Source organism: Centruroides sculpturatus, unplaced genomic scaffold, assembly GCF_000671375.1.
Source record: "Centruroides sculpturatus isolate CEXI.00-Female unplaced genomic scaffold, Cexi_2.0 scaffold453, whole genome shotgun sequence".
Lineage (NCBI taxonomy): Eukaryota > Metazoa > Arthropoda > Arachnida > Scorpiones > Buthidae > Centruroides > Centruroides sculpturatus.
The window spans coordinates 1-25,863 of NW_019384758.1; the positions used below are offsets into that span (position 1 = coordinate 1).

A 25,863-nucleotide genomic window follows, 5' to 3' on the forward strand; every position below is an offset into this window, starting at 1 on the left:
GAAATTAATTTTGTGATCAGTATGTGTCAAACCACTACTACTTTTGTCATATCTGTGGACGAGTTTTTCCAACCCCTTCTCATAGAATGTTGCCACCAGTGAATCAAGATGGCCTTAACAATGTTGTTTTGAAGATTATCATTAGTTTCAAACCTCTGCCCTGCTAGCCATGTTTTCAGTTCAGGAAAGAGCTCTTCACACTTTAAAAAGTTCCAAGCTGGGTAGAAGTCTTCACCACCTTTAAACACCCAGCATATAGCCCTGATTTAGTGCCGAGTGACTTCCACCTCTTTCCTGAACAGAAAAAGTGGCTAGGAAGGCAAAGGTTTGAGATTAATGACAATCTTCAAAACAACATTAGAGCCCATCTCAAGTCGTTGGCAGCAACATTCTATGACAAGGGGGTGGAAAAGCTCATCCACAGATATGACAAATACCTCAATCTTCATGGTGATTATGTAGAAAAGTAACCATATTTGTACCTAACTTTTGGTAATAAATTCATTTTATTATTTACACTTGTCTTTGTTTTATGGACCATTGGCGCTTGAGGGAAAAAACCCAACCTACGTAATATAATTTAGGAAATTCTGTCTCAAATATTCTAGGTAAATTTTTCTTATAACTGTGGACTAATAATTTAACACATCCTTTCCAATAATCTTTATTGATCAGAGACCAAAAAACTTAAGAAACTCTTTACCCCCCCCCCTTTATTCAGAAATGCATTTTGGACTGATATAAATTATTTCTTCAATTCCTCTTTAAGCTTATAATACATTTCTTTGTATTCTGTGTTAGTCTCTGATAATTATGGATTACAGGAAAGGATACATTAAATCACTAGTCCACAATTATAAGAAAAATTTACATAAGTTATATCCATTTCCAAAGTTAACATATCAAAACAGTACACATATATTAGTTATTTCTTTAGAGAACTAGAAAATATCAAATATTCTGGTTTTTTTCCATTTCACTTCTTTTATAATTATAACAATATTACAAATATTACTTTCAATAAAATATTGTGAAATAGTTGGAAACTAAATTTCCTGTGAATCATATTTCCCAGAAACTGTAGAGATGTTGGGTTGGCAATACATTGTGATGATAAAGCCATCTTTCCCCATTTGTGATATGACTCATGACCTTAATCTTGATGACATTAACATAGTGCTGCATTAAGGAGAGAAAGAGCTTAGCAAAATGTGTCCTGCAGGCATGGAGAAAATATGAAGTGCAAGCTGTTGTTTGCTATGAATGGGTATATGAGATGTGCTGGTCTGAAAATCACAAGCACCTGGTGGAAGTGTACACACCTAACATAATTTCAAAGCAAATGGTGTGGTGATGGTGCCATCATTTCTGTGGCAGGTGTGCCAGTGTGACAGATAATGTGAGACCCAGCCAGTAATCAACAACCACTATGGATGAGAACATCAAATGAGAAAAAGAAAAAGGCATTTGACTCTGGATGATATTGCCACTGAACTTGGTATCAGCCATGATCAGCTCATAAAATCATCCAGGACATCCTGCAGTATCATTCCTGACCATTAGTCTCAAAGAATGGAACTAGGCCTGCAGCATCTCTTGATGGTGCAGGTCTCATGAAGCATTTTCCTCCCTCTCATTAGTATGAGAGGAAGGAAAATGATTTCTTTACCAGATTGTGACTGGCAACAAGAGCTGGGTCCACCATTTCACTCCTGAATTGAAGACTGTTTCCATAGAGTGGAAGCATATGACATCCACTGTCAGAAAGAACTTCAAGACAACCCACTCAGCAGACAAACTGCTTTTGACTATCTTCTGGGATGACAAAGATGTTCTTTTGTTGAAATTTTTGGAGAAGGGACCCATCAATGCTGAACAGTGCTGCTAGATGCTGTCATGACCGAAGACCATTCAAAGAAAGAGTTCTGACCATCTGATATCAGGAGTTGTCCTCCTAGATGACAATGTGAGACCTTGCACAGTGGCAGCAACAGTCATTCATCTTGAATCCTTTGGTTGGTAGTGTGGGTTCCCAGACAAGGTTCAAACTTGAGTAAACTGTGAAATTCTTGCACAACACAGGATGCAAACAGCGAGACTCAGAACTGTTCGAGTATGTGTCAAACTATCTGTCAAGGTCTTAGCGGAAGACAAACTCTAACATGAGCACTCATAAATAGGTAGATCACTGACTCATGAGTCTATAAAATGTTGACCAAGATAAATCTTTTCAAACAAAAAAACAAAAATTTTTGATAGATGAAGGATGAACATGATCATTAAATTCTTAGACGTCAAAAAATGGTATAAACAACGGCCTGAGTTATGAGTGCAGGTGTTATTGTTTTATAAATAGTCACCGAGCAGAGTCGACAAAGAGGTATCAAGTGGACGCCTCGAATCGGACCTTTCCCCGCGACCCAAAAAGGTTTCGTATTGCACCTGGAGACAAAGGAGAGACCAATCGGGAAGCGAGGAATGGGACGAGGGACCAATCCGAAATGTGAATAGTGGGGGAAAAACTATAAACATCAGAACTTCAAGGTCAGAGGAGTCTCCTCTGGATTAAGCCTACATTTGTGCTTTATCTATTGTGTTGTGCTACCACCGATCACCTAGGATGCCGCAGCTTAACACCGAACATCTGCATCGTCCAGCGATCCTTCTCGTCCACCCAGGCTATGACCAATCACCTGAACTCTCACCATTTCGAAGGAACGCCGAGATTGTCTAACACTGATGTAAGCATGAATTTGAACAAATAAACAGTTTTTCTCTTGTAAAACACTTGTTGTTCTTTTGCCTCCTTCGTCACAGCCCACATATGCAGTTTTCCTTCGGCTCATTCTGACGCAGGATAAATTGTACTCCCCTTGAAGTCGGCAACCTGTACAGTAGCACCTGGAACCCAGCAACTTCTGCTTCTTCTTCTTCGCTTTGAAGAAGGGAATGTGGAAGCACCAATGTGAAAATTGAAGTTGGCATAGCACATTCATCAATGAATGTGATAAATATACAGCCCCTGACCTCTGTTTGTTGTGTAAACTTGGGCTCTGTCTGTGTTGCATTCGATTTTATCCAGGTTTTTTCAGCTTTGGGTAAGTTTTGTTGATTCCATCTTATTACTGATGATCTCCAGTTTTTAAATTTGTTTCATTTGTTAAAATCGGTCCATTAGCTTGGTTTTTAATTTTAATTTTAAAATTATGGGCGAATGGTTCATAGTGTCAGCTTCAAATTTTAACTGGGCTTAGGGGTCTTTATTGCAGGTCGAAATCTGTTTTCTGCGTTCCGCTGGACTTTTTTTTTTATGGCCGTTTTTAGGGATTGGAATTTTCACATTTTGTGGGACTACTGTGGGCTCTCAGTCACTCCGATTGGACTGAGACTGGGGTGTTAGTTGCTTCGTAATATTCGCTTGATATTCTGTAATTTTCAACTTGCTAGGTTAATCAGGTGTGGAGTTATAGTGTTCATTGTAAAATGATTTTGGAGTCAATGATATACTCATACCAACCATAGCATGTCAAAAGATTTTAGTCGTTTTTCTCAGCTGCTACGGCAGTCATTGGTTTACTGTTTGGTACATGTTATTAGTATATTTAGCGCTGTCAATCACCCATTTTTCAACGTGGTGGGCATTTTTGTTTAGGCCATTCAAGCGATTAATTACTTGGGTACTTCCAGGTCTCTGGTGGACCTACTTTTCTTTCCATGAAGTTGTGGATCGGGTGTTTTGTTAGTGATATAGTAAGCTTTTTTCTGGTAATTTCCATGTTTTTTTTTTTTGTTAAATTAGTTTAGAAGTTTTTGCACCTTTTCGTCAGGAAGAACACCGACTGGTATAACATACTCCTATTGAACCTAATTCATTGTCACTCAGATTGCCTTGGGATTGCTTGTCATAAAAGCTGGTTTTTTTGTATCTTTTTGTTTTTTACCCGTTTTTTCGAGTTTTTCGGTCATGTTATCAGCCAAGTTTATCCTGAAAACAGTATTTTTTTTGTGTCCCCCCTTGGTGTTGATTTTTAGGCTTTGGAAGGTTTTTTCTTTGTTTTTCTCGATTTTTTTGGATAAGTCAGATGTAGTACTCTGTCCAGTTTGCTTGGATAGTGAATATGGAAGACATGATGGATTCTACCAGCCAGCTTACCAATTTTGATCTTGAAGGCTCACATGGTGAGCAAACAGTACATATTAATGCAAAATGTACAACTGAGAGCGATATTCTCTGAGAAGCGAGAGCACAAAGAAAGAAGATTATGGATCTCATTCCAGAGCCTTATCGGTCAAACATTAAAAAGGAGGGAGATTAAAGAGAGGGTGTCAAATCTGTTTGCCGCAGTGAATCAAATATATGGCATATTGACTGAACTTAGAAATACAAGGGAAACATCAACCATTAACACTCAACCAGAACCCTTGAGAAACAGCCAAGACAAGAGAATGATGAAATGCAGAAATGATGAAAATGGCTCAAAATCCCAGCACAACAAGATCCATCAATAGAGTAATAGCCAACAAGGAAGGGACTGGAGGAGGACACGCTCTAATCTTATATCCAAATCAAAAAGAGAGACAGAAAATTGATATGAAAACTATAACAAAAGAGATTATGGAAAAAGTGGAACCCAACAAGATAAAAATTAATGTTAGAGACATACGACAGGTGAAAGGTGATGAGGTGTATTTCAGAGTTGGAACCAAAGAGGAGGAAGAGAAACTGGAAAGAGTGATAAAGGAAATAAAAGAAATACAAGCAAATGTTACATACAAAATATCTGAAGGAAGGAAGCCATGGATAATACTGGTTAATGTTCCCAAGTCTATTGAAACTGATCAAGTTCTAGACATCCTATACGAACAAAATCAGACACTGCAAAACATAGACAGAGAGGAATTTCTCAGAGAATGTAAGATCATACAATTCAACATATGAGGAAAATTTAAAGAAAACTGCAGGCACTTAATTTGTAGTGTCTCTTCAAAAATCAGGAAAGAACTCATTACCCTAAAACATATCGCACTCTCATGGGCTCAAATAAAGGTGGATGACTTTCTCCAAATAATTTGTTGCTACAATTGCTGTGGCTACCAACACTTAGTGTGAGATTGCAAAAAGAAACAGATATGTAGTCATTGTGGGAACGATCACAAATTTACAGAATGTGTGAAAATAAGATCACCGACTTGCATCAATTATGCACAAGAAAATAAAAAGCTTCCGAAGGACAAAGGTTAAGGATGGACCATAATGCATTCAGTCCTTATTGTCCAACAACTCAGAAAATCAAGGAACTAATCAGACCAACTATGAATACTAGAATAAACAACAGTCCTACTCAGATGAACAACGGAAATAACACAGGAACAACACATATTCGGATATTACAGATCAACACCCAAAGGTGCAAGGTGGCGAGCTCCATGATGGTCAAAATTGTGAACGAAATGGATATAAATTTAATTATAGTTCAGGAACCACACACTATTAGAATAAAAAAGTGGGTTATGGCAGATGGAGGATAATGACTATGGGAAATGGTGAGAAGCCAAAATGTGGGATCATAGTGAGGGACTAGAATCTGGATGTAGCAGCAATACCATATCTCACAACACAATGGATAACAACAGTGGCTGTATATCAAAACCCACAACTCTACATTCTAAGTTTATATTTTATACCAGAGGACGAGGATGAAAGCTGTATTGCACAATTGGAAAAGGTGACTGAACAACTCAATTTTGATGGGTGATGTGAATGCCAAGTCTCCTAATTGGTTCCACCCAAGAGAAGACAATAGGGGCCGATTAATAAATAATCTGATGGATAGCTATGACTTGTTTTCCGCTAACACATCAAACTACCCAACGTTCTTCACGGCATATGCCAAAGGGTGGACTGATGTCGTCCTCACCCCAATTGGCACATCATTACTTGCAAGACACTCCTTCAGGAGTCGGCGAGTGACCATAGGTTCATTTATGCCGAAATGACAAAAAATGACCAAAAAACGGAGAGCTACAGATATACAAGGAAAACAAACTGGGACTGTTTGCTAAATACTTTGCTGACCATTGGCGAAGATACAGATTTCATGATATTGAAAGTGAAGAAGACATGAATGAATATACAGAACATATCACAAAAGCAATCCAGGAAGTGGAAGGACTATCAACAAGAATAATCAAAACAGACATAAAAAGAACAATCTGGTGGACAAATAACTTATCGGAACAGCAGAAAAACGTCCGAAAGTTGAGGAAGAAAATGACCAGAGCCAGAGATGATGAACTTAGAAATAATCACAAGGAGGAATACAGGAAGGCTCTAAAAGAATACAAAAAAGCCATAAATATCATGCGTACAAAGGCCTGGCGGGATTTCTGTGGAAAAGAACTGAGGAGGAATCCATGGAATGTGCCATATTGAGTAATTTTCAACAAAAAGAGGAAATGTCATGTTCCCAATTTGATCGGAGGAAATGGGAATAACCCGGAATTGAATATTATAGAAAACACCAGAAGAATTTTACAATTCCACTTTCCTATCAATGACAAAACCAAAGACTTGGACTTACATAAAGAAATGAGGAACGCAACACAACATCAATCTATACAAATACAGGACCGCCTTTTTACTTTCCAAGAGGTGCAAGAAGCCATACTATCAACAACAAATAGAAAATCTCCAGGCTTGGACAATCTAACTGCGGAAACGGTAAAAAATGCATTTAAAGCAATACCCATGGCAATTGTACACCTATACAACAAATGTCTGAGGACAGGATTCTTTCCAGCTGCATGGAAAAAAGCAAATATCAAATTGATTCCAAAAACACAATTCCAGCAAACCCGAAGACTTCCGCCCAATTAGCCTTCTCCCAGTCTTGGGGAAGGTGCTGGACAGGTTGATCATTAAAAGAATTAATTGGCATCTAAATACGACCAAGAAAAGCAGCTACAAACAATATGGGTTTAAATCAGGGACTTCAACGATTCATGCAATCTTAAAAGTTACAGATTTTATACATAAATCTTCGGAACAAGGTCGACATGTCATGCTCATTAGGATTGATTTCAGAAAGGCTTTTGATAATTTATGGTGGCCAAGTGTAATAAACCGGTTAATAAAAACAAAATATCCAAGCAACATAACAAACCTAATGAAAAATTATTTATCTAAAAGAATGGCAGGCTTATATACCAACAGCATCAAGAGGGAAGTAGAAGTAACAAAGGGTTGCCCACAAGGATCCAGATGCAAACCGGGTGTTTGGAATTTGGTCTTGGATGAACGCCTAGAGCAACAAGAAGACACGGAGGAATCAAGGATACAGGCATATGCAGATGACACCCTGATTATGGTCACACACAAAAATTGCGATCGGGTGGCAGAAATTGCAAATAACACACTAGCTAAAATTGGGACATGGAGCAACAAACACAGATTACCAATAAACTACGAGAAATGCGAGGCTATCATGATAACCAGAAAGAATAAAAGAAGTCAATTGAAAAGAGTAATTAAAGTGAAAATACATGGGAAAGGGATAAAGAATGTGCAACAAATGAAATACCTGGGCATTGTGTTCGATAGGACCTTAAATTGCCAGCATCATGTCAACTATGTCTGCAACAAAGCCACAGAAAGATCCAACCAGCTAAGCAGCATAACTAGGAATACTTGGGGTCTTCACCCGAAGCATATCAAAACAATTTACTTACAGGCTATAGAACCTGTGGTGCTCTATGGAGTTCAGATCTGGAATGCAGCTCTAGATAGAGTTCATGTAAAAAGGAAGCTATTATCAATTCAGAGGAAATCAGAGATTAGGATTTGTAGAGCATATCGAACATCACCAACAGATGCCCTATTAATCATTTCAAACCTTATGCCTATACATCTAAAAGGAAAACAGATAACCTGGGAGTGGACGCTTTATAATAAGAATTTCGCTGATATATCGGAGTCTGATATAGAACAACTACAGAAAAAGGGCAACCTTCCACCAGACAATACAAAGGACATCTCTCGTTTCATTCAAAGGATAGACCATAAATTAAATAACAAGGATTTACCCATCAACCCTAGGATGAGATGCCCATACAAAGTCTTGTTGGAATACGATAATACCACAAATCAAGAAAATGAGCAGCTAATAACAATATACACGGACGGATCAAAGGACAACCAGGGAGTAGGATCTGGACTCATAATCAAAAAAGGAAAAAAGACAATGTATCAGGCAGCTTTCAGGCTGGCAAATGAATGCACTATAACCCAAGCCAAGTTATGGGTGATCTATAAGGCCATCTCATACATAAAACAACTAAATCTGACAACTCCAAAAAAAAATAACAATTTTCACAGACAGCAAGGTTGCCTTATATATTCTCAAAACAATGAAAAACAGCTCAGCACTCGCAGAAGATCTAATTGCTCTTGCCCATGACCTAGGACAGCAATTTGAAATCTTGGATACCAAGTCACAATGATTATAGAGGCAACAAACTTGCCGACAAATTGGCAAAAAAAGCAAGGATGAACTCAAACATTACATACACTCGTTTCCCAGTTAATATGTGTACCGCTATATAAGACAAGAAATCAGGATCCGCTATATAAGACAAGAAATCAGGGACAAGTCAAACACCAGAAGACAATGCTACAAATTAATTCCTTCTATCGAAAAACAACACAAAAAGAAAAGTTTATACCCAAGCTACGAACTCACACAATGTCTCACTGGACATGGGGTATTCAATGCCTACTTAGAACATTTCAGGAAGAAGAACTCCAACAAGTGTGATGTTGACATAAATTCTGAAGACACTGTAGTACTGTACATCTGATCTACAATTGTACCAAATACAGAGACCAAAGACTAAAACTGATGGGGACTTGTCTCAAGGAAGGTTTCAATTGACCTCCTGGTGAGCACAATTTCATCGACAACAAAAATTTGATGAAAGCCATCATCAAATTTATTAAGGCGAGTAAGGCTCTTGATCCACCAAGCGGCTCTCCCAACGATGGAGTATAAACATTGTTAATGCCTTGTATATATGTAAATACGTTCAAATGTAATTGTTTTCTGATTTTAATAAATGCGAGGCGGCGACCATGGGATCCCATAGAGGGGCTCTAAGCTATTTCTTATTTCACACTGTCCTATCTATCTTTATTTCCTCTTCCTCCTAATCATCAACTTTCCTAAACTCTTCTTTCATATTCTTACAGGGCAAAGTCCTAGCTAAAAGGATAGCCCTTCTTAACTGTAAAACAAGAACAAGGAATGTGATACAGTTTTGTGAACAGGGGTCCTTAAAACTTTTGCAGTGATATGACAAGTGCATCAATGTCAATGGAAACTGTCAAAAAATAGAATACAGTTGACCCCCCTATAAGATATAGATACGTTCCAATTTATTAGGAATCCAATTTCTTACAAGTCGTTCCAATCACAGCCCGACACGTGTCAAGTTTACGGACTACGGCTGATTGAAAGGTTTTCTTCCATAAAATTAATCGATTCTACACTAATCCGACTCAACATTTCCAAAATACGTATATTTTTTCGTAGTTTTATAGGAATCGTAATTATAGGGGGGGTCGACTGTAATGTCTCTTTTTGTCCATATCATGTTATATATCTGTAATAAACCTCCCTGCAAATGGCAAACTAAAGAAATTTATTTTTACTATCCTCATACAATGAATTAGTAACAACAATGAAAAGACAAAAATAGAAAAAAAAAATATCTGAAATTCATTTTAACCTACAAACACAGGTTAAATGATACATTTTCAATGGCAATGTTAGAGAAGTGAGATGTACAACAGTGCATGTTTATGAAATTTTTTATTTTTGCTTTGCAATTTTCTATGAAATATATGCTCATATGGGCATTGGAGAAAATTTTTCAAGAGGCAAAGCTTGGAGACAGTTAAATAAAAATGTATTGATGTAATTATCTATTTCATTTTTTGGGTTTTTTTTCACAAGTAGATTATAGAATACAGTATTGCATCAATACAAAAAGACAAAGTATCCAATTTTCAAGATGAAGGTTACATATCTCAATCACTTCTACAAATATAATTTGTGGAGTTTTTTACTCAATCCCATGAGGAACAAGTGCCCCATTTGCATCCCATTGCAGATGTCCATGAATGCTGATGTGAGTTATACACAGGAAATAATGGTAGATATCAAATTTGTCTTACCTTAATTCATAATTAATTTATAATTAAATGCTGATCACAGTCACCAAACAACAGTTTATCATGATCAGAAATCAATGTTCATAAGATTTTCGAAGTGAAAATATTTTAATATATATTTTGTAAAAAATAAAAAAAATTCACTCAATCACCAATACCAATTTAATATTACAATAAAGTTTACTAATATGAACATTTTTGTACATTTAAAACAAACATCCTCAGGTAAGTTACAAGGAAATAGAATGCAGAATAGAAATTACAAATTAAAATCATCAAATGACTTTAAAAACAAAAAGTTTCCAGATGGTAGAAACTGCATGTGTTTAGTAGTATAATTGGACAGTCCTTAGAAAAATGCATACTTACAACATAAAATGTAAAATTATATCTTTTAACAAGAATCAGATGTAAATATTGTAACAACAACATTGATTAAAAGTATATCATATTAACCTTTATAAAGCTTTGCAGGTATTTTTTTTAATGTATCACAAACGTTTATGATCCACCCTAAGGCCTTCTTCAGGTGGAGTTCTACTAGAGAAAATCTTTGCTGGTGCAATTCTATTCAATTCCATTTCCGATGTGTTCTAAGTTCAGAAATTAGAACACATCAGAAACAGAACAGAATGAGATCACACCAGAAAAGGTTTTCTCTAGTATAACGAAGGTCCTAGGGTAGAGCGAAAATCTTTGTTATATTTTTAAAAAATATCTGCAAAGCTTTATAAGCTAGTGTGATATATTTGTAAACATTTTGTTTATTAGATAGATTTTATGAGATTAAACTTAACTAAAAGAGCTCAAACCATGCTTGCCACATTGCTGAAAAAAATTCAGTCTTTAAAATTAACTGCCTTCCAGTTCTTGCCTTGTATATTTCTAAACCTTCTAAATACTTTAGTGCTGAGAGATCTGCAGTCTGATACAACAATCACAGTTAAATTTGACATTTATCATCTTCCATATAACCACAAGCGCCATATTGGAAAGTCTCATGCTTCTCTGGTGCTTACTCATGCTCTCTGATTCTAATTGATTACAATGCCCTTAATCCAAAGTTGTCCATACCTTAGTATATGTTGAATGGTGTAACTCCAGGTGAAAAAGGTTCTTCCATAGGCTCCTTGTCATTCCTAATTAACAAAGAAACTATGGAGATTCTTCTATCAAGCCACTCTGAGCACTTTACTATAGATGTGAACTAGTGCTTTGTTGTATGTAACAGCTACAAACTTGTCTTTACATTGCATCTGGTTTCCAGTCTGGTAATGTTGATATATGAGTTTGTTAATGAGGGCTGCTGAATAGCTATGGTATATGGCTACAGATATAATAATTTTCAATTCTTCATTTACATCTTGTGTTGATTACAGTGCATGAAAACACTCCTAACTAGAAATTGAAGGATTGCTATCTTATATTGGTATGGATCACATGACTCGTTAGGAATGAAGAACGGAGAATATGTTTCTTTATGATCTACTTTTGTGGCAAAACATCTCTCTCACAAGATAATTTATGTATCAAGGAAGTGCACTTGTTTGAAACTTTTTGTTCAACCTGAAAGGAGAGGCTATAGAGGTTGTTGGTGAAGCATTGGAGAAAGTATTGAAGATCTAGTTTGCTTCACCACATAATTAAAATGCCATTGACATATCTGTTATATAAAATAATTAGGTCTTGAAAGCAAGATAGGTTCTCATTCTCAAGTTTCCTCACCATCATTTCACACAATATTTCAGAGGATACATATATACATACATACAAAGCAGGGACATAATCATAAGTAGTCCCTGCTTTGTTTGTATGTAACATAGTTAAAGAGTGGCACATAAGGTAAGCAAGGTCTAATATGGCAGATAGATATTTAGAAGACACTGTTTTGCAGGAGGAAGTTCCAAATTCACAGAAACAAACAGAATGCTCCAGATAAGTTGAAAGAAACGGAGACAAAATTACAGACACTTAAAAAAGTACCCTTCAAGACATTAAGTAGATGTAAATTACTTAGCACTTCCTCATGACTGGAAATGCTGTAGGAATGTTCTTCCAGTCTGCTGGTGATGTATGTGTTGAGCGTTCTCTCCGAATAGATGGCAATGTTGATTTATCAACAACTGGATGAAATTGCTGACCAGATTTGTTCTCTTTGCAAAAGCAAAAATTTACAGTGTAGAGATGCTGCAACTGTGGCCATTGAAAGATTCAAAAATGAAGAATGTACCAAATATGTATTTGAAAGGCACACCCTCTCAAAGAATCTATTCATGGCCATGGAGCATTCAGTGTTCGTAGTATGCTCTAGTACAATGGTTTATGGTCTCAAAGATGAACAGAAATGTTTTTTTAGTCAAGTAATTGAATTTTGTTTTCATTACATAACATTAAAAATTTGAAATAGTTAAAAGTAATTTATTAAATCATTTAACATTTATATAAATAAAATTTAAAATTCTGCATGGTTTCCAAATTAATATTATATCTCATTCCTGTGACTCTAAATTTCTTATTTTCCTATTTTTTTCAAATATCTGACCATATAATAAACTAAGGGCACTTTACAGCAACTGTCATATCAAGACTATCAGCACAAATGTGTGCACAGTGCCTTAAAAAGGGTCATCTGTTTAGCAAGGCCTTTAGTCTTGAATTATATACACATAGCAACATGAACACATTCCTACCAAATTAAATCCTCACACACATTTGTGTTACTACACACAATTTGAGAGCAGAAACTAGGAACCCAAGGCAGTAAATCTGAAATAGGCCAACTGCTCTGAGTTGAGCATTCTGTGAGGAAGTAATATAATAGCACATTCTACCCAAAAATTAACCAAAATTTAAGTATGACATAAAGCATAAAAAAAAATTATAAACTTAAACTTACTTTTAAAAACTTATGGTTTTCTTGCCAATTAACATGAGTTTCAAAATGAATGTAAGGATGAATAGCATCAATTGTAATCTTTTGGCTAAGTTTGCTATGTTCTCCTATTCTAACTCTAAATTTCAATGAAGCTCTAAGAGGTCCATTTTCAACAATCTTAGCACTCTTGGTAATCTAAAAAAAAAATATAGACTAAGATTAAACGTATCATATTTGAATAATATAAGTTGATCATTATATCATAAAAACAAAGTAATCATATAATTATATACATAGGAAAAGAAAATAAACACATTTCTTAATGTGTTTATTTTCTTTTCCTATATGTTTATCAATGATGAAAAATAATCATTAGAAATTCATCTAATGTTTCAGAGATAACCCTTTTCATACCTAGAACAAAAACAAATATTGTATTTACTTGCTTATAAGATGATCTCACATATAAGATGCGGTGTGACTTTAAAGATCAAAATTAAAAAAATTAGATTTATTAATACAATTTAATTTTATTTTGTTTAATCACAAATAAAATGTCAAATACACGTAAATGCACACATTGTCCCACAAAAATTACTGGCATTTTAAACTTTAAGGAAAAATCTTGTAAAATCGACAACATAATTTGTTCACGTAAAGCTAGACAATCGAGAACTTTTTTTTTGCCAATTCTTAACAGTCGAATCCACTCTGTCAATTACACTTATGAGTTTCTCCAAATTCTGATTTCTGAATAATCATGTGGGAATGGATTAAAACTTATATAGTGCTCCCATGTGATTTTGGAATTTCAATTTTGAATTCAATTGAAAAGCTTTGCTTTTCCTATTGCTATTCATCTTTACTCCTGACAATATGCAAGAATGATTGAAACGACCCAGATAAAATACTTTTGTTTTTAAACACCACAGGGTGAGCATCCAGTAAAAAATGCAAACACATGGTTCACAAAATTATTGCAAAAATGCAAAGAATCCTTCACTTGCACATACAAGACAACCCAGGTTTTTGAAGCAATGAAAAATGAATAAAAACCTTGTCTTATATGTGAGTAAATACAGTATTTTTCTAGACATGAAAATTTTGTGTATACAATGATACCTGAACTTACACGATAGGTGGGACCGAGTGATAACTGTGTAAGTAAAATTCACGTAAGTCGAGGTATAATTTTGCAATTTGTGTAAAATCCAAGTCGGATGTATGTAAGCTAATAAATGTTCTCGTGAATCTTATCTTGTCTTTTGATTCGTTCACAGTTACAAGAAATCATCACAGAGTCTCTCAAGTCTCCGTAGATATAACAAACACAGAAATAAACAACACAAAATAGATTGTAGCTATGCGTTGATTCCGCATGACACGTCTGAACATGTAAGTTGAACAATAGTGTGGGGGGGTGAGTAATCAAGAGTTGCATGGCGCTCAAACAAAACGAATCGACGAGATTTGAAAATCACGTAACTCCGAATTCGCGTAAGTTGAGGTATTACTGTATAAACAAGCATTACTAGAATAACTGATATTTAAAATTTAATAAATCAACTGATTAAGCAAAACAAAAAATTGTTTTTGGTTTTATTTTTACATTAATAAGTCACATAGTTTATGATTTATACTGACTTATTAAATTTTTTTCAAATTTCTTGATTACAATACCTCTGACACAGCAGACCGTCTAGTTTCCAAGTGATAGTCCATAACATCCCAAGCATCCCAATACAGTGGAATGTCGTCAAATAAAACAAAATGATTTCCTCGGCATCCAGGAGAGATTGCTTCCTTCCTGGAACCTTGAAGTATTAATGATAACAGACAACCCATTTCATCAATAGTTGCTTCAATATATTGATTTCGTATAACAAAACAACCATCTTTTCTTTGTTCTGAAAAAACAAAACAAAAAAAAAAAAAATTATTATTTTTGTACTTAAATTGTCTACAAGGACTTATTTATTACTAGGACTTATTATACCAGTGACCTGGTTCTGCAAATTAAGAAAACAATTCAGAAAAAACAGTCTTTATTTTGCAGGTGAAAAGTAGATTGTTTTTTCTGAATTGTTTTCTTAATTTGATCATTATAGATCCTGTCTATTATGTAAGATGTCTACCAAGGACTTATTTATTACTAGGACTTATTATACCAGTGACCTGGTTCTGCAAATTAAGAAAACAATTCAGAAAAAACAGTCTTTTTTTTGCAGGTGAAAAGTAGATTGTTTTTTCTGAATTGTTTTCTTAATTTGCAGAACCAGAGGTCATCGGTATAATAAATTCTAGTAATCAATAAGTCCTTGTAGACAATTTAAGTACAAACTATAACATAAGGATACAAAGGCATAAAATTTGAAAAATTATTAATTTGTTTCAATTAATTCATTTAATATTTTAACTCAATTTGACAAAATTCAAAAGTAATTAAGTAAATTTTTAATATTTCATTCCATTAATTTAATAATTTATAATAAATTTAAAATTTAAATTGGAAATCTGATATATAGATATTTAAATATATTTGAAACACAGTCAAACTCTGTTATTACAAACGTGGAAGTAACAAGAAAAATGCCATAACAATTTTAATTTACATGTATTTCCACACATTTTCTCATTATTATAACAGGAGTATTTCATGGATATACCAAGCAAATTTTCAGTAGCTATGCAAACACTTGAACATTCTTAATTGTTCGAAAAGTAAGAAATACAATACCAAATTCTTAGAAGAGGTTATTTAGTTTTATGACCATTGGATAATTAGTTTTACTACCTGCTTAGATTACAGGCCTATTTATCACTTACTTTTCTTTTGGGAACTGTCCCCTTCTTTCTTGACTTTCATAATCATCACTATGATTGTAAAATTATCATATACAGTAGAACCTTGATTATCCGGACTAATTGGGGATGAAAATAGTCCAGAAAAGGAAAAATCCGTATAATCGAAAAAATAATAATTGACAGTGAAAGACATGTACTGTACTGTACAGTACATACAGTATGAATAATTTTTATTTGTCTAGATTTGCATATACTGTAGCTTCAATATTAAATTATTTTTTATTAATTAAGAAATTCAATTATTGTTTAACTTCATAATTTTTTCACTTTGTTTTTTTATATCTGAGATCATTGATGTTCCAACACCATATTTATTAGATAATGAATGTCCAGACTCACCGCATTTCAAACCATTGATTATATCCGATTTGTCTTTAATGATAATACAATACATTTTCTTTTTGATGACATATCGGTATTAATAAAAATAAATACTGTATTTAAATCGTGATCAAATTTTCAAGAAACAAACATTCGTATTGAATTTGGACTACTATTGACCAGCATTAACAGACTGACTATTGTTTAATGGCCCTCTAGTGGAGCAAGAAGACTGATTTTATAAAATAAAAAGCAGTTGAAACAGTCAAATTTTTATTCATAAAAATGGAAACTATTTATCGTTTTATGATGAGTAAAATTTTTTCGTCACATTCACGGCTTTTAAGTAATTTATAAACCTTCGAGGCGCGAGGCCTCTCGGACCGCGAGGCTGTAGGCGGTGGTCCACATCACCCATGCCTTACGCTGCCCTTGGCCATAGAAATGGTGTAATTTCAATATAAATTATTTATAAATATGTATGTCAAGTTATATTTTTATTACAGCAAAAAATTATTTAAAAGTTTACAACCACTGTGCCAGGTGAGACATTGTTGGAACAAAAAAAGTTAGGTCTATGCGTTCCATCACATACATAAACAGTATCGCAATTCGCCAAATGCAAATCAACAAATTTGTAAAGTTTTTGTCTATTTTGAACAATCCAGATAATGGAAAATTCGGATAATCAAGGTTCTACTGTACTCTAGTTATATACAAACCCTTCTATGAGAAAGATGTCTATAAAGAAAAAAATTTTTTCTCACAAAATTAGGAAAAAATAGAAATTATTCATGAGTTACAATGTAGTCCTAAAAAATGTCAAAGTGCATAGAAAGTTTTCTTTGTCATCCTCAACAGTATCGACATTATGAAGAAATAAAGCAATCATCAATTTTAAGATTTATAGATAAAAAGAAAAACTGAAATCGGGTGTATTATTAATTAATTAATATTATCTTTAATTATGAAAAAGTAAACTGTTTAATTTTAATTATATTGTAGTTTATATAACTATTAATAAAAATACAGTATAATGTAATTACATATTTTTTTGAATCACCTTATTTAGAATTAAAAATTTAAAGATTTTGCTAATTATTAGTGGCATAGCTAGAAATTTTGCTGCCTGTGGGTCACCCTCTACATGTTTGTGCCCAAAGCAGCAACCCATTCTTCCTCTAGTTATGTCACTCCTCTTCGTGGATATAACAAGTAATGGTTATAACAAGAAAATCTTCTCCCCTAATGCTTGCTATATCTGAGTTTGACTGTATATGAATTTAAAACAGTATTTAAAAAAAAAATCACACATTTATTTTATCAAAGTATTAAATTTTGTTTTTCTAAAACAAAAAACAATGTTGTGCAGTATAATTAAACTCTTTAACTATGGCTGTCTGATAACTATGGCATATGTGTTAAATTGAGTTAGCCTTATAACAAATAGGGTTGTGTCAGGAAGGGCATCTGGCTGTAAAATCTATGCCAAAACTACATGGAATCTCTGCTAGACTATAAGTAAATTATAACTGTGTTAGGACATCCCCTGAAGCAATGTGCAGTCATGTTGTCCAAAAACTATGTAAATGAGCTGGGGCTACTGAACCAAGGACGGGTTCGGATAAAGAAGTCAGTCCAGAAAGAAAAGAGGAAAAAGACAAGTATAAGAATAGGTACTTTAAACATTGGAACATTAAATGGGAAGAGTAGAGTTGGTTGATCTTATGCAAAGAAGGAGGGTGAACATTTTGTTCCTGCAAGAGACAAGATGAAAAAGAAATAAAGCTAAAGAACTTGGTGAAGGGTACAATCTGTTTGTGAGTGGAGTTGGTATCATAATTGATAAAGTTCTAAAAGATAGTGTCTGTGAGGTTAAACGAAGGTGTGATAGAATTATGAGCATTAAGTTGAACGTTGGTAGAATTTTCATTGCAATTGTGTGTGTATGTTCCTTAGCCAGGTAGTGGAAAGAAGAAAAGACAAACTTTTTGACAGATCTTGACCAAGTTATAACACGTGTTCCTATAAATGAGAGATTAATCTGTGGGGGCAAGTTAAATGGTCATGTTGGGAAGAGGAAGAATACAAAAAGAAGAGTTCTTGGGAAGTGAAGTGTGGGAGAAAGACTAGTTGATCATGCTGTGGCTTTTGACCTTGCGCTAGTTAATGCCTACTTTGAGAAGAAAGTGAACCAACTGGTTATATACATGAGTGGAGGTAGATCCAGCCAGATTGATTTTGTCTTGTGCCACAGGAGACATCTGAGTGAAGTGAGAAACAGTAAAGTGTTAAATGGAGAAAGTGTTGCTATACAATATAGATGATGATGGCCAACAGATTTGGCTGAAAACGTTTGCTTTTCATTAAATTTTTCTCAGCGAATTAAGGTGTTGTGTTTTTTTGATTTTTTTACAACAAAGTTCCCTAGTGGATTGTGACTTTCTTATGGGCCATTGTAAGAATTGTGTTAGCCAGATTGAACAAAGGATCAAATGGCAGAGATTGAAAGAGGAGTAATTAAGGAAAAAGTTTAAAGTAAAAGTGTTAAAAGAAATTCAGTTTCCAGATAATGTGCAAACATGGTGGTTGCTGAATAGTAATTGCATTCTGAAAGTTGGAGAAGAGGTTTTGGGAAAAACTTCAGTAAAGGGATCGCCAGAAGGAAAGGAACTTTGATGGTGGAATGCTGAGGTACAATTTGCAGTTAAACAAAAGAAAGAGACAAAGAAAAGGTGGGATTTGATGGGAAGAAATTTACCATTTGGCAAATAAAATGACTAAAAAGCGGTGGTTCTTGCAAAAACAAAGGCTTTAGAAGAGGCTTATAAAGTTTTCGAAAGGAAAGGTGGAGAAAAGCAGTTGATGACAATTGCCAAAGCAAAAGATAAGACATAGTAAAATTTTACCTCTATTAAACTAATTAAAGGTGATAAAGGAGTGGTATTACAAGATTATGAAAGGGTCAAGGAAAAGATAGAAAGAATATTTTAGGAATTTATTGAATGAGGAAAACCCCAGAACTTTATACGAGGATGGAGAGGCAAATGAAAGAGTAGTGCAAGATATTAGCAGAGAAGAATGGAAAGGGTGCTTAGGGAAATGAAGATGGGGAAAGCAGTAGGCACTGATCAAATTCCAGTTGAGGCTTGGAGAAGTTTGGGTAAGGAGGGATTGATATCCTCTGGGACGTTATGAACAAACTCTGGCAGCAAGAGAGGATCCCAGATGAATGGAGGAGATATTTTTGTGCCAATCTTTAAAGGTAAAGGGGATGTATAAAATTGTGGAACTACAAAGGTATAAGGTTATTGTCTCAAACTACAAAGATTTGGGAGAAAATTGTAGAAAGAAGGATTAGGCAGGAATCTGAGATTGGAGAAGAACAGTTTGGCTTTTTGCCAGAAAGGAGTACCACTGATGCTATCTTTGTTCTAAAACAGCTGATGGAAAGGCACAGGGAAATGCAGAAAGATTTGCATATGCTGTTCATAGATCTAGAAAAGGTGTATGATAGGGTACCAAAGCAAGAGATATGGAGATGTTTGAGGGAAAAGAATGTTACAAAGAAATATGTTAGGCTCGTCAAGGAAATGTACGAGGGAGCAGAGATCCAAGTTAAGAGCAGTGTAGATACTACAGAAGGGTTTTTTGGTAATTTTGGTTTGCATCAGGGATCTGCCCTTAGCCCTTATTTGTTTGGCCTGATAATGGACGTATGACATGAAGTGTGAGGCTCTGTGGAGAATGCTGTTTGTAGATAATATTGTGCTGTGTGAACTTTCCCAAACCAAGGCTGAGAAGAAACTGGAAGATTGAAGGAAAGTTTTGGAAGAAAGGGGCATGAAGATTAGCAGAACTAAAACAGCTTTTATGACTCTGAATGGTAGAGATGAGTTTAATATTAAAATCCAAAATGTGCCTTTCCCTTTTGTTCTGAGTTTTAATATCCTGGGACATTTGTCGAGATGGGAGGAGGATTGAACTCTGAGGTGCAGCATAGAATTCAATGTGGATGGATGAACTGGAGGAAGCTGAGTGGTGTGTTATGTGACAACAAAGTCAGCTGCAATCTGAATGGAAAATTGTATAAATCAGTTGTTAGACCTGCAATGTTATATGAAGCTGAGACATGGGGAATAACAAAAGCCCAAAAAGAAAGATGGAGGCGGCAGAGATGAGAATGTTGAGATGGATGTGTGGAGTGTCAAGGAAGGATAGAATAAGGAATGATTTTATTAGAGATTCTGTTAAGGTGGGCCCCTTGAGCAAAAAGATGCAAGAATGTAGATTGAGATGGTTTGGCCACATAGAGCAAAGAAGTGACAATTATGTTGGAAAGATTGGAAAACTGGTAGTAAAAGGAAAGAGGAAAAGAGGAAGACCAAAGATATGTTGGAAAGATATAATGGAAGAAGACTTGAACCAGAGGGGACTTAAGAGAGAAGAAGCCGTTGAGGAGTAATGGAAAAAATGTATCAGAGAAGGAAACGCCGACCACATATAAACATGGGAAAAGATGATGATGTGTTAAATTGAGTATGCTGGATTTATGCTCTATATTCTATTTCATTTACCATATGCTATACTTTATGCTGTCACATGTGCAGTTCTGTTATTCACCTCCTGCTCAAATTTTTTATTTTACTATGTTACAAACTGATGTATTATAAATATTCATTGTATGCTGGTTTCATAATTCACAGGTCTGTGAGACTACAAATAATGGTTTTATATAAATTCATGTATACAGTATACAACTATAGCATCCACCATTGAGTTTAACTAAAATTTGTTCACCTAAGACAATATCTACAATATAAATATTTTTCTGAACACAACCTTTATATAAATTATAAACCTCTGTAGCTATTTCCTTTACATGCTATAGTCTTTTCATCTTTATATTCTTTTTTATAAAAAATTTCTGATCATTTATATTTAAAATTACTAAATAACTAAATAACATATATATATAGTACAGTTATTTAGTTATTTTAAATATATATATATATAAGCTGAGCTGAAATAAAAAGTCAGTTTTTGATGTTAAAGTATGATTAAGTTTAATACAGCAGTACCTCAGGATATGAATGCTCCAGCATACGAAATTTTCAGGATACGACATGAAATTCAAACATACTTTTGCTCCATGGTATAAACAAAAACTCACAATACAACGTTGCATTAGTTTGCAGTGCAATTTTTTATTCACTTCTGTTCATTGGTCTCAGTCCATGTGTTTGCTTTGTCGTGGAAGGATTTCTCTTGATAAAGGAAATCTTGAGGTATTATCAGAAAGTGATTGATTTTATTGAAAAGAAATATCCCGAAAAGGTTCACACTGGCTGTATTGCTGCTCGGAGTAATGACATTTGCCTAAGTCATTTTAAAAACATTTTAACTCCTCAGTCTCCATTGACGTATATATACGTCAAGCCTACATAGCGTTACGAAAAATGTGGTCCTTAAGGCCATTTTTGAAAAAAATTTTTTTTATTCAATTTTTGGAATGTTTTTTAGGTCCCGAAATTTTTTCAAAATTTTTTTCCCGCGCAAAAAAATTTTATCGCGATTTTAATGAGCCTATGTGAAGGCTCGATTAAGGCTTAATTGTTTTTTAATGGGAGTTTTTTATCAAAATTATTTCATGGTTTTTAAGTTGTAGCGCACGGATTTTCATTCAGTAAAGTTATTTAAAGTTAGTTTCTGATGTCAAAAACGACCTCCGATGGTTTTTTAATTTTTTTAATTAATATATTTTTATAAATATATAATTAATTAATTAGGGGGGGTCGGAAATCGCAATAAAATATTGAATTTTTTAAAAATATTTAAAAATTTCTGTGTCGCTTATAGTCACCCTACTTTAAACCCTTGTCCTCCCGAGACGTCTATGAGAATGTCCCGGGAAATCCGACTCCAGCTGTGTTCAAGGTCACCCAGCTGTGTAAACAATGACTCATCGGTGTTACATTTCACAGACAGGCGAAACAAAGGAAAATAAAATTTAAAGCTTTTTCTTCAAAATAAACGCATTTCTTTCGTTTTTTTTCTGTTTTAAGTATTTTTTACGTTTAATTGAAATCTATATAAAAAATGTCAATGTCCTTAAGGAGTTAANACCAAGCAACCTCTATCCAGTGAAAGTGCTGGTGGAAGTGAAGGAAAGAAAGCAAAAAGCAGTGAATAAAAACTTTTAAAAAATATATATAAAACAGAAAAGTTAAAAATTAGTGTTAAGTTATTTTTAAGTTATTGCTACATTATGTTATGTAAGTTAAGTTTTAGTATCATTTCCCTTCTCCCTTTCCTCCACCACCAGTTTACACCTCCACCGTTGTCTATCCTCAAAGGTAAAGTGCAAATAAAACTACAATTGTTTTTTTTTTTATCAATTATTATTCTATTATAGTTATTTATACATTTATAACTACAAATTGCATTTTTCAGTGTTTTCCTTACTAAAGTTATTTTTTTTCAATGTACTACTTAGCGTTAATTTGAGTGTGTTTTTCATGTTGGAACGGATTATTTGGTTTTACATGTAATCACATGAAGAAAAATGATTCACCTTACAACATTTTCATGATAGGATCTCAATTTCGGAACGGATTAATTTAGTATCCTGAGGTACTACTGTATATATAAACAGTATTTTTATAAATCAAATTAAGTGTTTTTGATATTTAAACATATTTTCAACAACAACATAACTGAACTGGAACATGAAAAATAGGACAAATTTAAAATTTAAAAGTAAATATTTTCACAATACATATGTTCAAACTATGCAGAATATGGAAGGATCATTATTATATGTTACACATGTAATATGTGCTTATATAAACAAAATCAAAAAATTACAACTATAACAATCAGATGATGTCTATGATACCACATGTAGGCATGTCTGGTGATCTGCTAGCATGAGAGTTGATATTAAAAGAATTTCTCAAATAAAACTAGTATTAGATTAGGGACTGTTTTTGAAAGTTTCATATCATCCAAAAATAGTATGTATTCATTGTTTACAACCATTTTTATAAGCTCTGTCTCTCTTCTATTCATTCTGAATAGGTGATTTTTTATATGCTCTGAAATCCTTGCTATTGGCTATCTAAATATTACTTTGATATACAGAAGATTGGTAGTATCAAATGAGTAAGATAGAGGGAATTGTATATTCCCTCTATCTTACTCATAATCAAAAATAATTCAAGGAGTTCTATCTTGAACTAAAAGCCTCCTAAGTCCAAGAAAAGAAGAAACTGGGAGGACAGTGTATTTGTGAGATACTAGCTTTAATAAAGTGTTGTGGTCAAAGATATAGTCACAGAATAGTACCATAAAATGAAAAGAATAGAATAAAAACTTCAAGAAAATTTTACATGTCTAACAAAGAAAACTAACCAATATTTCAGAAATATATGCTATCTCTTTGGACATTATTTTTCAAAATATGTTTTGTTAGACTAACAACACTGTTTAAGATGTCAGACTTGTTTGCATGTTATGATTATTGGATACATGCTTTTGATGTTTGAAATGTCAAGAAATAAAAAAAAATAAGGCATAAAAAAACTCTTGCTCAGAATAGGAGAAATACAGAGCTTGCAAAAATGTTTATACACAGTGGATATATATACTATTTTGCAATGATGTGAAACTTTTGAAAACATACCCAACTCAAAACTTTTTATTTGGGAAACTCAATATATAATTATACAGTGGGTGATTACTTAACAAACAGTTTGGACTGTGAAGAAATCAGACAACAAACACTTTTGCAATAGATTTTTATGTTTGGATAACAAACACATGTTTGAATAATAAACACCTCACAGAACAAACACAAGAAGTAGTGATGTAAAATAATCAATTGAGAAATTTTTGGAGAACTAAAGAAACAAACTCAACATTCATCACTAGGAGATAAAATTCAAGGTGTTCTGAAGCATGTCAGTTCTCCTCAATGATGACATTAAAAACGTTTTGGAAAGAAAACTTTGATATTCTTGAAGCTAACCGACTCATTCAAAAGGCATGGTCAAAATTCACCTAATGACAGTTGAATTCTGCTTGGTGAAAGTTGTGTTCCTCCTGCATTTAGGAAGACAGAGATGATGTAACAAGTTTATTCATAATTTCAAGGACAACTGCTAGAGATCTTGAATTGGGGGAGTGAATGAAGATGACATTGAAGAGCTCATAATGAAACCTGAAACTGATATGACAACAGAAGAATTCCAAGAACTCTTGAATGAAAAACACCAAGAATCTCAGCATGATGTGTTTTCTTCTGAAAAAGAAGACCAATAACAACATCTGCTATTAAAGATCTTTTGAAGAAGTGGGAAAATGTCAGAACAGCAGTCTTAGAATGGCATCCAGACCATAATAGGCTTGGGGATCTCTACAATGATAATGTTATTAATTACTTCCAAAAAATCCCGAAGAGAAAAACAATGAACATTGAACATATTATTTAATGTCCCACAAATGGGGAAAAAAAACATGATTGATAAAAATGCAAGACTGTGTAGGTATATAAGTTATTACAAATAAATTAATTTAGTAAGAAAGTATATAATTTTTTATTTACCTTTTATTTATTTTTTGGGGTCTCCAGAACAAATTAATCAAATTCCCATAAAAATCTATGGTAAATCGATAATCGGTTAACAAACAAGGTCTTGGAACAGATTATGTTCATTAATTGATCACCCACTGTATATACAAACTACTCAAATATTACTAATCAAATGATACAACCATATTCATATCATGACACAATCATTGACTAATCATTTGATTAATACTCTTAACCACTCAGCAATGAGCGACAAATATATTCGTCAAGGGCAATCATGTGGCAGTGGTGAGGGACGAATATACGCATTAAATTCTTTTGGGGGTATCACCAAAAACTAGCCTAAAACTGCAGCAAAAAAAAAAATTCACATAAAATATAAATTATGTAACAATAAAAAAAAGACTTTTGTTTACTAGACATAACTGTTTACAAAATTTTTTTTCGAAATAGTGAGAAAAACACGTGGAAAAAGACTCTAAAACTTTCACACATTTATTCTCCACTACTACTGGGAAGCACCATACCTGACTATTCCACTGTTGAATGGTTAATAAAACTAAAGTCAATAGACTCTCCAACATTAGTGCTACCAAATCACCAGACCCACCTACATAAAGTTTTGTAGACATCATCTACTAATTGTTATGGTCATAGTTTTGTTTTTGTCTAACACATGTAAGTTATTACAAGCCTACAGTTAATCTACATGCATATAACAATAATTATAGCTATTTCACTTTTTTATGATCTATATTCATATTTATACATGTTAACCTTGTATTTTTGCTTTTAATTGGTCTTTGTTAAACTTTTAACTGAATACAGACACATTTGCTGGAATTGCCATATAATATTCTACATTGTGACTTCTTTGCTTTGCTTTTTATTTTACATTTTGAACTTAAAGATGACAATAGATGTAGCCAAAAATTTCTTATCCAATTATAATTAATCACATTAAAATGAAAATTAATTTAC

At 33.8% G+C, this 25,863-nt stretch overlaps 1 protein-coding gene across 2 annotated transcripts in view; it reads right to left on the bottom strand.

The window, feature by feature from the left end:
• Nucleotides 1-11,086: 11,086 nt before the first annotated feature.
• Nucleotides 11,087-25,863, bottom strand: part of LOC111628742 (alpha-mannosidase 2C1-like) — a 36,217-nt gene continuing 21,440 nt past the window's right edge. The window contains exons 4-6 of one of the 2 annotated variants that reach the window (XM_023372583.1): nt 14,784-15,010; nt 13,125-13,298; nt 11,087-11,794 (exon numbers count right to left, since the gene is read on the bottom strand). In XM_023372583.1, the coding sequence (XP_023228351.1) occupies nt 11,714-11,794; nt 13,125-13,298; nt 14,784-15,010 (482 nt within the window). In that variant the 3' untranslated portion in view covers nt 11,087-11,713. The remainder of the gene's footprint in view (nt 11,795-13,124; nt 13,299-14,783; nt 15,011-25,863) is intronic. The other variant, XM_023372582.1, reaches the window with a different exon arrangement.